Consider the following 14,889-nt stretch of genomic DNA (forward strand, 5'->3'; position numbering starts at 1 on the left):
CCCGACCATTCCATCTGAAACATGATTCACAACAAACCAACAAACAAAAAGAGCACACATACACCACACTTCCTAATGTCAGCTTGCATTTAGTTACTTCAAAACAGCTTATGTTATATAGAGGTCTAAAAATACAGCTCTCTATCCTCAAAACCCTGGTTACACATGAGGCTAGAAACCACTTTCCTAAAACAGCATTCGAACATTAAAATACAGAGATCAACCTGTAAACCACAAAATTCAAGTGAGTCGTCTTCTCAAAACCTTGTATTCTCAAGGAATGTTGATAAAGAAGCAGCTTTGATGGTAAGGAAGTAAATCAAAATACACACATGTCGTATTTGTTTGCCAATAAATTGAGAAAAGACACAAAATGAGTTACTGGTAGATTTTCGTTTCTGTAACCTAAATAAGAGCAGGCTGCAGACTGCCCTGGTCAGGTCTTACTGACACGGGTACCTGACTGCCAGTCAGCACCCTGCAGTCATGACACAACCAGGAAGTAGCCAACCTCTTTACAGGGCTCCTGAGATGACATTTAATGCTGAAAGGAAAATAAATAACCCAGATAGAGCAAAAAAAAAAAAAAAAAAAAATTTAAATCCAATAATTTCAATTTTGGGGATACCTGTTCACTAAAATTAATTAATATTTCTAAAATATTTTAATACAAAATTATAAAAGAAAAAGTGCATGAATAGCAGAGACTTTAAAACTCTCGCAGTTACAATTCTGAAACCTCTGCCGCAGCCAGGTGTGCACACGGACATTCAGGGGCCTCGGGGTTTTAAGTCCAGTATCACAAGAAGTCAAGTAAGGCTTTTTTCTTCTTAAAAAAATATACAATACACAAATCAGTTTGGAAAAAAGTAATAATATTTAACAGTTCTCTGACTTAAATATTTTCACATAACAAAAGTTTTATGTCACTGTCAATATTACTTATATACAGATGACAAAAGTGAACAAAATCAAAAGATGCCCTTTCAAAATAACAGTGAAATGTCTCTCTTCAGGACTCTAGTGAGCAAGTCCACATAATATTTATAATAAAACTGCTCTCTTCTGAAACCAAGGAGGCAATGAGAGAAAATAAAGGCAATTATTTTTTTCAGAAAAAAAATAGAGCCCAGCTTTATGTTACAGTGAAAAAGATATCCATTTATTAACAGTGAACAGGACACGGGTCTGAGGTGCACCAGGGAGTGGCCGCAGATGTGCTCTGTGAGGAGGACTCCTGCTTCTATTTACAACACGTACTCCTCAGCCACACGGAGGCCCACGTGTCTGTCTATATACACAGGTATTTACATATAGAACATATAAATAGCTTCAAGGGAACTGATAGGAAGTGGGAACCGTCTGTCTTTGGAATGCTGACACGCACACTGCTCAGCGCAGGAGAATTTGGTTTGAGATGTGTCTTGTGTGGCACTGCTTGACAACACTGAACAGTTCCCTGAAACAGACACACCTCCATATGCATGAGGACTACAGCCGCAGGGCTCTGAGTGTCCTTAGCCTTAAAGTACAGATACATTTACTGAGTGGACGGGGACAGCTACTGTCCCTTAGACAACTCTGTCACTTCCTGTTCACAGGGTATGGCTTGTGCTTCTGCAGTGACCTAAACCACGTGACCGGACAGATTCATCCAGCAAGCTTGTGGACTTCCACGTGAGGAGCAGGTCCTCGCCTGCAAGTCAGATTCCCTCCATGGCCCTGGTGTGGCAGATCCTGTGTTCTTCTAACTAGGGATGAGGATCTGTGGTGGAGAGAGAACTGGTCCAGCCATCTCTCAAGGCATCAGTTACATAACTTAAGAGTAGGCTAAAAAGAACTGATTGTTACTAATTAGCAAAACGTAAAAAGTGGAAAAACATCCGTGTGTGATGGCACTGCTTCTGAACTTCATGCACTACCATACGTGTGTTTTCCATGTTAATTTGTCTTTGCTAACACAAATCTCACGGAAATGATATTCAGATCCAGTTCATCTGCTAAGGACATACAGTGGCCATGAGAAGGTAGGTGACCATGGTAGTGCCCAGTTCTGTGATTTGTAGACAATGACAACACTGCATTTGTACATTTCCCAGTTGCTTTCCTGTGACTCTTTGAATGACAATGATTCTTCAAATAATTTTAGCTAAAAAATTATCGTGGTAGATTTTAACTCTTGAAGTTTGAGAACAGACCCTCTCAGTGCTCTAATCTTCGAGTGGAGCTTCCTGGAGGACTCTCTATCCTCTTGCCATGCCATCAGAACACATTGGTCAGGCTCTGCCATTCGCCTGCTGCTTCCTGCACCACTTCCTCTAAGTGGAGGGTCCGTAGCTCTTCCCCATCCTGTTCTTGGACCACAGTGGCTGCCTGCAAGGTCCCTGCAGAAGAAAAGAGAAAGAAGGTCTCAGATCTCAGAAGCAGGCCAGTATGTACATTTAAACAAGAGTATATGGAAACAGAGAAAAGAAATCTCTGGCTTGATCTGCTTTCCATCTCAGTGAAATGAAATAAGCTAAGCCAATTAAACTGTCTTTCACCTTGAGATGGCAGGCCTATAACCCTAGGCCTCAAGCATATAGGAAGTAAGTACTATAGCCTAGGTAGAATTTCTGTCGGTCAGAGTCACTGTGATGTGGGCACTCGCACCCTGAGGGCTACACCAACACACAACCAATGATGAACAACTAATAACACACATACCACAGACTTCTAACAACATGTAGCCATTGCTGGCAACAGCAATCTTCCTTCCACAGTTCAGAGTTCTACCCTTTGGGTGGCCCAGAAATGTCTGGACACAATTGTAGTGACCACATAAAGATGACTACCTTCACTAACCAAGCCTATTATCTTACAACGAAATGAACCTAAAATACACAGCTGTAAAAGTCACTGCCCACCCCAGGGCTGACTCGGATTTTAATATCACACACCCCTGCTTTGCAGCATAGCTCCTGCTACCAGTGCAACCCAGCCTAAGTGATTTACTCTGTTTAATAAAATGCTACTGCTATGTTACTATGAGGTCCAAAAGAGGGCCTCAAGCAGGGGAGGCAGTCACTCACAACCTATAACCCAATTCTGATGACATCCTTACCTGCAGGCCACAGAGAAGGCAGAAGGCAGGGTTTGTGTGGCCTGGACTAAGTAGACAGAATGGAGGCAATGGTGTCCAATACAGTCTGCAGACTGTGTGCAGACTCCAGGCTGATGCTGCCTCCTGACACTAACTAAGGTGGCATCTGACCTGCATGCTACCAAAGGGACCCTAGAAAGACTGAAAACAGACACCCATGCTGCTCCTGCTGTTAGGCAGTCTATAGAAGCACTGTCTGAAGCTGGCTATGGTGGTAAAGACTGAGATCCCAGGACTCAGGAGGCTAAGGAAGAAAGACTGCAAGTTGGAGGCCAGCTTGGACTCAATTTCAACTTTGTCTCAGGGGAAAGAAGAAAGAAATGAGGAGAGGGAAAGAGGGAAGGGAGAGAAACAAGGACCAGAGAAAGGAGAGTCAGCACAGGCTTCAACTCTTGTCTAGCCTCTTTTATAAAGTGCAGTCCTTACAGGAACAACGATCCATGGCCACTGTAAAACGTGCTAAAGGAACACTTGGAAAATAACCAGTGACCTAACCATCTAACAGTGGGTTCTCAGGGACAGGTCTCTCACCCACAAAGCTGTGTGCTCGCTTCATGTGCAATTTCATATTGCTCTTCTGCGTGAAGCCCATGACACAGTAGTCACACCTGTAGGGCCGCTCGCCAGTGTGCTTCTTCATGTGCACTTGCAGCGCGCTCTTCTGGTTGAAGGCTTTCTCACAGAGAGTACAGTGGAATGGCCGCTCCCCTGGATGCAAATGTGAGCCACAATCAGTGTCTTTCTCAAGACCTCACCCCTCAGCAGCGCACTCATTCCAGACAGGTCCGTGCTGAGAAAGACCGCCATGGTACCAGTCAGCAGCATGCTGGCCAAGACATACCATGCTGAGACTTTAAAAATGTACCTGACTCAAGAGGCACCCAGACTCAAAAAGCGTCCAGAAATATAGCACACATTATTTAAACAAAACGTTTTAATATATTTTATACAAGGAAAAGACATTTGAACATGAGAATATCAAATCTATTTAAAGTATGATTTTCTATAATATTTAAAACATCACTAAATTACTTTCAGGAGAGTAGCACCTGAGAGAGTTGCCAAGCCTACCATCTGCAGGGAGCGTCCCACCAGACCTCACTGTCTCCCTTGGCAAGCCATGGTGGCCCTGCCTCTTGAGAGCAATCCCACAATCACTGAACCATTTTGGGTAAGGTGTGGCTCCTCCCTTTTGCCCACAAGTTCTTCCACATGCCCTGACTGGTAGCCTCTTGCTGTAGTATCAGGGTCCTCCCTTTCCCACAAGGGAACAGCAGGGTCCCACATTACTGCTCTGACTCACACTGAAGCTGGTCCTCTTCCTTCTCTTCAGTGACCACACACTGCAGATGAACCCCCACACCTGACTGCAGTGACTCCATCCTGTTTTGTAGAAGCCTCTGGGGAGGAGGGGATGACAGACAGCTCTGGCCAACTGTACAGCCTCTCAAGAGTATTTATCTGGCTGGGAGTAATTCACATGCATGGAAGCTAGGCTATGACAACTTCTTAGAAAAGTCAGAAACAGCCTTTTTTCCAGAATGCCCAAGCAAAGGGCTGGTAGCTGACCCTATCCTGTAAGACTAAGCACGGGACAGTGCAGAGCGACTCAGCTGCACCAATGATCCTGAGAGCTGAAAGGTGACCCTGGATGCTGTGGCATCAGCCAGGGAACAAAGAGTAGCAGCATACTTGTCCAGTCCTGCATGCTTTAAGATTTCAGCTAATTTATCAGAACTTAAATCAGTTAAGGAGGAATGTTCTTAGCTCAGAGTAAGAACACCTACAGGGAGAGCAGCCCCAGCATGAAACCCTGGTGGGACTGCATGGAGTGAGACAGCAGGGCAGGAGGGACCACCTCACTGCTCAGCTGCACACTGACATCCTTGCCAGGATGTGTGCTCAGGGCACAGGCCCTGTCAGTCAAGCAGTATCTCTACCCCAAGATGACAACAGGGTATAATTATAAACCATCAATGCATATGAGAGGGCACAAGGCAACCACAATCAAGTTCAATGTTTTCCTGGCAAAGATCTTTAAAATATTAAAGTTCAATATCCATCACTCATATAACTCTAGACAGGACAGTACTGTTATTATAGTGCCCCACTAGAGGAAAAAAAAATAAAAAACTCAGAAGCAACAACATAATTTTCAAAAATCAAATGGAAACACGTTGTCTATTATGTACGCATATCTGAGCATTTGTGTATTTGTATGTGAGAGAGCACACGAGCATTTTGGGGGTGGATGGGACATGACAGCCTCTGGTATCATTCCTCAAGAGCTGTCTGGTATTTTGTTTCGTTTGTTTTTTTCTGTTTGCTCTTGTTTTTTGAGACAAGGTAATCCTGTTGGCCTGGATCTTGCTATGCAGACAAGGCTAGCGTCGAACTAACTAGAATCCACCAGCCTCTGCCTGTCCAGTGCTGGATTAAGGTTGTGGGCCATCATGTCCAGCTTCTTTGCTTTTTGATGCAGTCTCTTACTGTCTGGAATGTGATGAGGAGTCTAGGCTGCCTGGGCAGTGAGTCACAATATCCTCCAGACTGTGCCTCCCCAGTGAGAAAATCCCTGTGCTTCTCTCTGTGAGAAGAAGCTTGAGCAAACACAGACAGTACTAGTGTGCAGTCAGCAGGCGGAGCATCACAGTGGCTTGCAGGGCTGAAGAGGTGCCCTCCACCTCCTAACCCAAAGGAGGGAAAGTGGTCACAGCACAGAAATACTTCATGTCCCAAGCTCACAATGACAACTGCCAAATCTCAAGTGGAAAAGTTAGGCAACGTGATAAGTTGATCAAATACTAGAGAAAGTAGAACACAGGCCCTTGTGTGTACACAGCGGGTCACACACAGCACACAGATACTTCTGTGCTCACGCCCCTCCTCAGCACAGCCTCCCTCACAGCACACTGACTAGCACATCCCAGCCCATACCTGTATGAATTCGACTGTGTCGTTCCAGCTGGCTTGGTTTGGCAAATGCTTTTTCACAGGTGTCACATTTGAATACCCTGGGCTTCTGAGAGCTGAGCGAGGGACCGGCCTGGTGTGTCAGCATGTGCTCCTGGTAGAACACACAGAAACCAGCAAATGTTAGGCCCTATCAGAGGTGAGAGCTCTGACATAGCACTAGACAAGGAATCACCTTCAAGGACAACCTCACAGGTGATCTTCTGACTGAGAATTCAAGACCTGGAATCCATCATAGTGTTGAGAAGGTCAGAAATCAAGGCCTCAGCAGCCCCTGAGTGGACAAGCTCAAGTAGTACTTGTCCACACAAGAAGCACCATCTCCCTCCTCAGGCTACAGTGACAGCTCAGGGAAACTGTCCCCTTCATGCAGCATACACCAGTGAGGAGCCTGATGAGGCTTCTCTGTTCCCAGATTTATAAGTCCACCTAAAAGTCAAAGCCCATAGCTAGCTCACAAACGCTTGGCCTAAAGTCCATGGAGATGGAAACTATTTCAGCAACTCTCCCAGAATACCTGTGACTCTGTGTAGGTTCTACCAATGACACAACTACATTGTACATAATTCCATAATTACACAGGTGCATTTCACATCTGCTGACAGCATCCGATAACTGCACTTTGGATGGTGTGTGATTCACCTGTCAGTGGTTCTCCATCTGTGTGATCTGGCATCCTCAGATCTATGACAGCTGCCATGATGTGTCCACTGAAAGTAGCCACTTTGATATCTTCAAAGTTATCACACAATTACCCTGATAGAGTCTTTATGCCGCCCTAACCCTTAAAGCAGATTCAGGCAGAAGTAAACAGCTGCACTGTTTGCACCTACATCTCAGATTCATGAAAAACACTACTGTACCCAGATAGCCCATGTGGTGGCTCAAAGGACAAACAGGAAATAAGAAAACTGTTGTTAGGCTAGATGGTGAAGGTCAGGAAGTTTAGGACAGGCATAAGACTTCAGCAGTAACTTCAACCCTGTGCTGTGTCTACTGTTAACACCTGACACTGACACTTCCCTACTTCATTTGAGGGACACTTAAGAATAGTGATGTGAACACCATGCCTTCAGAGGACCCCTTATTTGAGACAGTATTTGGAACCATCCAGTATTTGGGAAGGAGCACACTGTAAGTCTACAAGCCGTTTCCAGAAAGGAGAGCTGCCGTGACAGCAACAGAGTGTGCAGTACCAGAGCTGATAACTGAAGCTGACAGTTTAAGACCCAGTGACAAGCTGCATGCTTTCATCAGAGCAGTAGACTTTGTTACACAGAAATTGAGAGGCTCCCAAAAAGGAGAGTTCTTGTCAGAGGACCAAGCATGAGTGGCTTTGACTTGTTACTACAGTGCTGGTGTGCCTTTTCTCTGCAGAGAGGTCCTGCATTTATGCTAAGTAAGTGAAACAGAGTGTGCAGGGGACAGACTTCCTCTGTTTGGCCAGGTAGACAGAACAGAAACTTGGGAGGTGGTGGCCCTTGGGAGGCATCCCCTACAGGGAGCAGAGCCCTGAAAGAATGGCCGTGCCCTCGTTGTTCACTCCTGACCCCCTTACCACCAGATAATAACTTCTTCCAGGTCATTAAAAAAGGAAAATCAAGGCTCTGGCAAGAGTGACTTGTTTAGGGGACCCAGAGAGCACTACTCAACAGTTTCTACGCCCTCTCTGCAGATGGCGTGTCTCTTGATGAACTTCTTTTATATCCTCAACTATGACTGCTCACTCTCCTAGAGCTCCTTATGGAAAAAGCAGAGGCTTGGCAGGCATCAGCAGCAAGCACCCAGCGTCCTCTAAGTGCACCCAATGAGAGTAAGAGGTAGGGAAGGAGAGAATGGAGAAAGTGCATGCATGCGGAGGCATGTGTGTGTGTGTGTGTGTGTGTGTGTAAGACAGTGGAGAAGGTGTATTCGAGTGTGTAAGAGCCCTTGTGTTTGGTAAGTGGGTCTGGGGCGGTTCACATCTCAGCCTCAAATGCCTACAGGGTGACAGCCAGAGTCCCATCGTTAGTGGGGCCAACTCCATGATAAAGATTCGGGTGGGAACGGAACCTCAGTGTCCAAGTTCCAAGAAGACACTGAGCTTGAGCTTGAGCGTGCACAGCAAAGGGGAAGCACAGCCAGGCTATCTACGGGTGTAGTCTTCCAGAGCCTCTCCAGGAACACACAGCCAGGGTCTCCTCATTCCTGTGACTGACACAGCTGGACGAGGCCAAGTTTAGACGTACAGGAATGTTAGTGACAAGTATAGGGAACCCCATGTCACTAACTGTCCATACTCAGTCACAAGTTCTCCATCTTCCCGTCTACACTGGTCTGAAGCATCACTGTGACTCAGAACAGTAGGGATACATTTCTGTCGGCTTAGATGACACATATTTTTCTCTCAGCTACAATGAGCTCTCTGCTGGCTGAGACACCCTTGACAGCTTTGAGGATTCTTAGCTATGACAGAAAATGTCCCAGCTGTGACTTGTTGGCTATCCCCCATGGAGGCCACAGCTTTGCTCTCATCACTGGCTCTATGATGGTGCTGCGGCCATGGCAGCATCTCATAGGCTTGCCCACTGCACATCTGCCTGCCTTTGCTACTCTCTTTCCTCCTACCCTTCTGTCCATAGAGCTCCCTGTAAAAGGAAAGAGCAAAGGCTGGGGATGATGCTCTTCATCTTTAATCCCAGCACTTTGGAGAGGCAGAGGCGCGTGGACCTCTGTGCATTCAAAGCCAGCCTGGCCTACACAGAGTTCCAGGTTAACCAGGACTGTATAATGAGACTACGTCCCCCACCCCCACCCCAATCAAGGAGGGGGGAATCCTAACTTGGAATTATTTCCCAGGGTTCTTCGTCCCTCCTACATATACGCAAGGCTCTCCCTAGGGATGCCCATCCTCTATCTACCACCTCTCTGCAGAGCCCTAGGTATCTTACATGTTCACCCTGCAAGGCTTCTCCGAGGTAAACATGGAGTGAGTTAGTCATTCTGTACTTCCTCAGAGAATGTTCTGTCATACTGCAGATAACAGCCATCATAAGTTTCTTTTCCCACAGCCTCAAACATGCTGAGAGCTTTTCACATTTCTGTCACTATGATAAGCAAGACAAGATAGTCTAGCATCATTTTACATTAGAAACTGACTTTGAATTGCACGTGAATGTCCAATCTATACACACATACTCAACAGGCCAATAGGCCAATGGCTACAACTTGGTACACACATTTATATCACCATTTCTAGAAACATAGGAGACATGTGTCACTCAGATTTTACTTTGGTTAGATGCACTATGGACGCACAAGTGTGGCTGTCCCCTGTCCCTAGGGTGTACCTTGAGGTGTGTGGCACGCTTGAAGGCCTTCCTGCAGACCCGGCAGCCGTGGATGCGCTCCTTCCCATGCACCTCCTTGCTGTGGTGCATGAGCACAGCAGCTGATGAGAAGGCACGGTCGCAGTCCTGGCACTGGTGTAGAGGGCCCTCCTTTTCAGGCTGGCTGTTAGGGGTCAGCTGGGCAGAGACATCAGTCACCTGCAGAGAGTCAGGAGCACTACATGATGACAAGAGTGTGGACTGCAGGCTGACCGACAAGCCAAGTAAATGCTGTGCTGCCTCACATGGATCACCATGTCGCAGGGAAGCCCTGAATACTCTATGAGGTGAGAAAATGCAGCTGTCTTGGAATCACTGGGACACTCATTCTAAGTACAACAGTTATGAGAGAACACGCGGATGCACCCACCATGTACTCACCATGCTCAGCCCAGCTTCCAAACTGCCCTCCTGGTCACATAAGGTGTGTGCTTAACCATAGCTCAACAACAACAAAGTCCAGAAAGCCCTGACATCAGGGCTGGTGAAGAGGAAATAAGGCACACATGTAAGATGTTAGATGTTCTTTTAAAATTGTGGTTTGGGCCAGCAAACTAGTTGAACAGATAAAGATGCCTATATCCAAGCCTGAGAACCTGAGTTCAATCCCTGGGACCCACGTGTTAGAAGGAGAGAACTAACTTCTCCAAGCTGTCCTCTGGTTTTTGTCCCATGTGCTGCTGCTCACACATGTACATGCATGCATAAGGCACACACACACATAACATACAAATACAATAAAAATGCTGTGGTTCAGATCTCCATATACCATACCTCGGTAGCTATTAATGGTGTTTAATTAGCTTTGCTAGAGCTAAATTATTGTCCCTAAACTGTAGATCCCAACTAATGAGTAGGTTTCCAAGTCAACTTCGTGGGATGCCATTAGAACTTACAAAACTGGCAAAGCAGAGAATACTAGTGGACTTCAGCTTTAGAGATAAGTAAGGATCCAATGGAGCAATTATAAAAATATGTATGTGACTTGTCAACATTTTTATTATTAGTTTGTTGAATACTTTTTCAAAATACCAAAATATGCAGGAATAATTCACAAAATTGTAAAGAATAAGACAGAAAAGAGAAGAAAAGATACTGCAGACATGGCATTATGCTATCCGCATGTAAGAGAGAGTATGTCAGTAGAAAAAGCACAAACATGTGTTAAGGAACTCACATAAAATGCACCATTTGTCAATGAAAAAGGTTTGGGATAAATGATATCAGTGTTGTTCTGCAGCCGTAGATAAAAGTCTGTTGTGACAGAGAAAATGACATGGAGGACTGGAAAGATGGCTCAGCAGTTAAGAGCGCCTGGTGTTCTTGCAAAGGACCTCGGTTTAGTTGCCAGCACCCACATGGTAGCTAACAGTGGTCTGTAATTCCGGCTCCAGAGGATCTGATACCCTCTTCTTGCCTCTACAGGCACACACATGAAAGAGACATGTGAAAGCAAACATTTACATAAATCTAAACTGAGTCTTTAAAAGAAAGAAAAGAAATGACAAGCAATGAAGCCTGACTAGAACGGAAGCCTGCTGCCTCACTGTTGGAAATGTAGAAACTTCCCCTGAAGAAACATGACTCAGGAGACATTGGTGCCTGGTCTGCTTCACTCTCTCCCTCCAAAAACCTAACCTCTGTGCAAACAGCTCCCTAAGGAGCCAGCTGACTCAGCACAGAGGAAAGCCAACACAAGGTCTCAAGCTGCTCTGTTCATAACCAGCACTGTCCTGTTACCAAAGACCCTGAGCTCATGGGCAGGTCTGTCTCTTACCAGTGTGTCTGCATCATTCGAGGCTGTCCCCAACCTCAGGAACAGCAAGCAGTACTAGCTTTTTCTCCACAGGAAGTGATATAAGTGACAGAAGAAATGCCCATGGCTGCAGTGTGGGACACCACTAGCTGAGCCTAAACTGACTCGTGTGAAGTTGGCACCATGCCAGGCTCCTGACCTTCAGGCAGAGCTGATCACGGAAGTGAGCTACTGTCATCTTGTAAAGGCAGGTAGACTGGTAAGGCTACAAGATGTGGCTTACAAGATAGAGATACAGACAGGTTTATACAGAGAGTATATGTCATTCTAGTATGGATTTCTCTCCAAATGAACCATAAAGAAACATGGGAAAGAAAAGACAACCTTTTTGCTCAAGGATTTGACCAGAGGACAGCAAGACCCCACCTGTCAAACCTGTAATAGTCACTGCCTGCTCAGCATGTGCTCTGCTAGGACCTGGACTGAGACCCCTCACACAAGCTGCTGCTATGACACCCTGATGAGGGAGGGGTCTTAGCCATCGCTCTTTGAAGCAGCTTTACCCCAGTGTTGGACTTTACACTGAGGTACACACTGGACAAGGGCAAAGCCCAAGTGCCTCACCACATTCAGTCTCCTGCAAAGGCAGAAGGGCGCGGCAGCAAGCAGACTATACTCGGGCTTACAGGCTTAAGGCATGGATAGCGAATAAACACTAACAGTAGCAGAGAGGGCAGAGCCATGGTAGAGAAATTCACAAAAACATCTAAAAAATGGTTCATAACTGCTCACTTATGCAAATTTATTGCCCCCTCCATTTTTTGCATTTAATATTTTAAATTCTCAAAAAAGAAACACAAGCTAGATCAAGTTTTTGGTATTTAGATCACTTCATTAGTACTTACTACTCAAATGGAGTACAGAAACTTCAAACTAATTTTAATATAAGGATTTTTGTGGCACTGGAGCTATATAAAACTGAATGCTAGAGAAAGTCACAGATCAAAAGACAGCAGTTTACTAGTCACATAAACAAGAAGTGGTAATGGGTGCCATGATATTGGTACTGGGTTAGTAACCAGGAAACTCGGGTGACTAGACATGTCAGACAGAGACTGGACGCTGAAGTGATGACCAAGGAGTCAGGGCTGTCACTAGTATCCAGTTACATGGTGAGCAGCTGAGGACTGGGTGCTGAAGCCCCACAGTAAAGGACTCCAGGGGCAGGACCTCTAAGCCCTGGGGGATCCTGCCAAGTAGAGTGGACTCTGACAGTGACGTCCTCAACCATGCCAGGTAGCCTGTTAACTGTGTCATTTGTGGTGGATAGCTGGTTTTGTTAGCCTTGGGCCCTGGGCTCCCTCCATCCTGTTGACCCAGGGGAACACAGCCAGTCACTAAGCTAGTGAGAGGGATGGACAGGGCTGTTCCACAGCTCCTTACCCAACTCCAGCATTTGGCATGTACTATCAGACCACTGAGGGAATCAGTACTGCCTGGGACACTGCACTGATGTGCATGGGTAGGCCTGGGTGCTAGCTCTGAGTTCTCTCCTGCTCCTTCCTTTTGCTGCGTCTACTCTGTACCCTTCCACTGAGGCAACAAGACAGGAACCACCATGATTACAATGGTCCTGTGAGTCTCTGTGGTGGGTACTGGAATTTGACATAAATGAATTATCAGAGTTACACATAGAGATGTAGCTACAAGCTCTGCTCACTGAAACAAATCAGGGAACCCCTTGGTGCTGCTGACATTTAATCTCTTTATGAAAAAAAACTGTCCTTGTCCTGCTGGAAAACTAGGAAACTAGTCTCATTTCCTAGCAAGATTCAGACAAAGTTTAAAGCTCCCTAAAGTCAGAGGTCAACAATGATCTATTGTTTAGTTCTGACTCACTGAAGTATTAGAAAATGTTTATACACTTGCCTATATTCAGACAATCATTTACTACAATTTTCGTTCCTAAAACATGCACTTTAACAAAAAGACCAATCAGCCAGATAGTGGTGGTGTACACCTTTAATCCCAGCACTCAGAAGGCAGAGGCAGGTAGATTTTTATGAGTGGATTTCTATGACAGCCTGGTCTACATACAGAGTGAGTTCCAGGATAGCCAAGGGTCCACAAAGAAACCCTATTTTGGAAAATCAAAAAACGAAAAACAAAAACAAAAACCAATCAAATAAGAAAAAGGTCTTGTGTGTGTGTGTGTGTGTGTGTGTGTGTGTGTGTGCGTGTAGGCAGGTAAAGATGTAAAGATACAGGCAGAGATAAAAGAAACAATAAATGCTTCAAGAAAATGTACCAAAAGAACTAGTAAGTACAAGTAAAAAGCCAGAAGTCTGAGCAGGAAGCAGAGAGCAAACACCAATCTTAAAGCATATTAGCTCACCTTGGCAGCATCAAAGTTGATGGTTCTAAGCCATATCTACTACTGACCAAGATCTGGGAGCCATCATCTGCAAGCCCACAGACCCACAGAGTTCAGTGCCTCTGCGCTGTGTCTGACAGGGACTACACTTCAGAGGCTGGCCCCATTCACTAGGCCACCACACATGGCCCTCTTTCACTATTCCTGGCACTGAGTGTGAGTTGGGCAGGCACCATACCTGGTAAGCTATTTCTTCCCCAGCAGCAGAGGAAGACTGTGGGGTGTGGCTCACTAATATGACTTGTGGTGAGCCTGCTCCACCTTGGCCTGAGAGAGAGGGATCCGTGAGCAGTGCTGGGAACTGCTGACCCTGCCAAAAGAGAATTATTGTTTTAGAAGTTTTCAGATTATCAAACCATGTCATCTTTTTAAAATGACCTTCAGGGGTTGGCAATGTGGCTCAGTGGGTAATGTCATCTGCTACCAAGTCTAACAGCCTATGTTTGACCTACATAGTAGAAGGAGATAACTGACTCTTAAAAGTTGTTCTCTGATATCCACATGAATGCTACACACAGGCCTAAACACACGCACACACACTAAAATGTAATTAAAACAAAAACTTGTCATGGCACCATCACTTTGGACAGCACCATCCGCCATATGACCCACAATCAAAGAGAAATGAAACACAGGTCCACTTGATGCCAGGTAGAAGGTCTTACTCACAGCAGCCTAAAAGTGGGAATTGCTCAATTATCATCAACTTCTGCCTATGGAGATGGACTCACGGGCATTTGTGCAAAGGGGTGATATTGTGACCTAGCCACATAAAGAAATATTTTTCAGCAATAAAAAGGATGAAGTAGATACATGATATATAACATGGGTGCACCCTGGAAACCTCTAAGTAAAGAGGGTCATTCACAAAGACCCCATGGTGTTTGACTACACTCACATAAAATAAACAGAACAGACAAACCTGGAGAGAAAGGGTAACAGTTGCAGAAGATGTTGGTAAGATAAGGTCAATGCCAATTGTTAGCTGCATCTACAGTCACCCAGCAGACAAACCTCTGGACACTTCTATGAGGAAATTTCTAGACTGAGTTACTTGAAGAGGGGAAATTCACCTTAAATGTAAGTGACATATCCCACAGGACTGAATAAAAACAAGGAAGCAAATGTACACCAGGACTCCTCTCTCTGCTTCCTGACTGGGATGTAATGTGACCAAGCTGAGGATACCAGTGGATGGCAGCTGTGGTGGTTTGAA

General features: G+C 45.4%; 1 protein-coding gene across 3 annotated transcripts in view; it reads right to left on the reverse strand.

The window, feature by feature from the left end:
* Positions 1–858: 858 nt before the first annotated feature.
* Znf236 (zinc finger protein 236) overlaps positions 859–14,889 on the reverse strand; it is an 84,150-nt gene continuing 70,119 nt past the window's right edge. For all 3 annotated transcript variants that reach the window (XM_028768935.1, XM_028768934.1, XM_028768936.1), the window contains 5 exons: positions 13,852–13,983; positions 9,445–9,642; positions 6,080–6,209; positions 3,674–3,850; positions 859–2,384 (listed from right to left, as the gene is read on the reverse strand). In XM_028768935.1, the coding sequence (XP_028624768.1) occupies positions 2,263–2,384; positions 3,674–3,850; positions 6,080–6,209; positions 9,445–9,642; positions 13,852–13,983 (759 nt within the window). In that variant the 3' untranslated portion in view covers positions 859–2,262. The remainder of the gene's footprint in view (positions 2,385–3,673; positions 3,851–6,079; positions 6,210–9,444; positions 9,643–13,851; positions 13,984–14,889) is intronic.

The sequence above is a fragment of the Grammomys surdaster genome, unplaced genomic scaffold (genome assembly GCF_004785775.1).
Source record: "Grammomys surdaster isolate TR1022 unplaced genomic scaffold, NIH_TR_1.0 189, whole genome shotgun sequence".
In the NCBI taxonomy this organism is placed as follows: Eukaryota; Metazoa; Chordata; class Mammalia; order Rodentia; family Muridae; genus Grammomys; species Grammomys surdaster.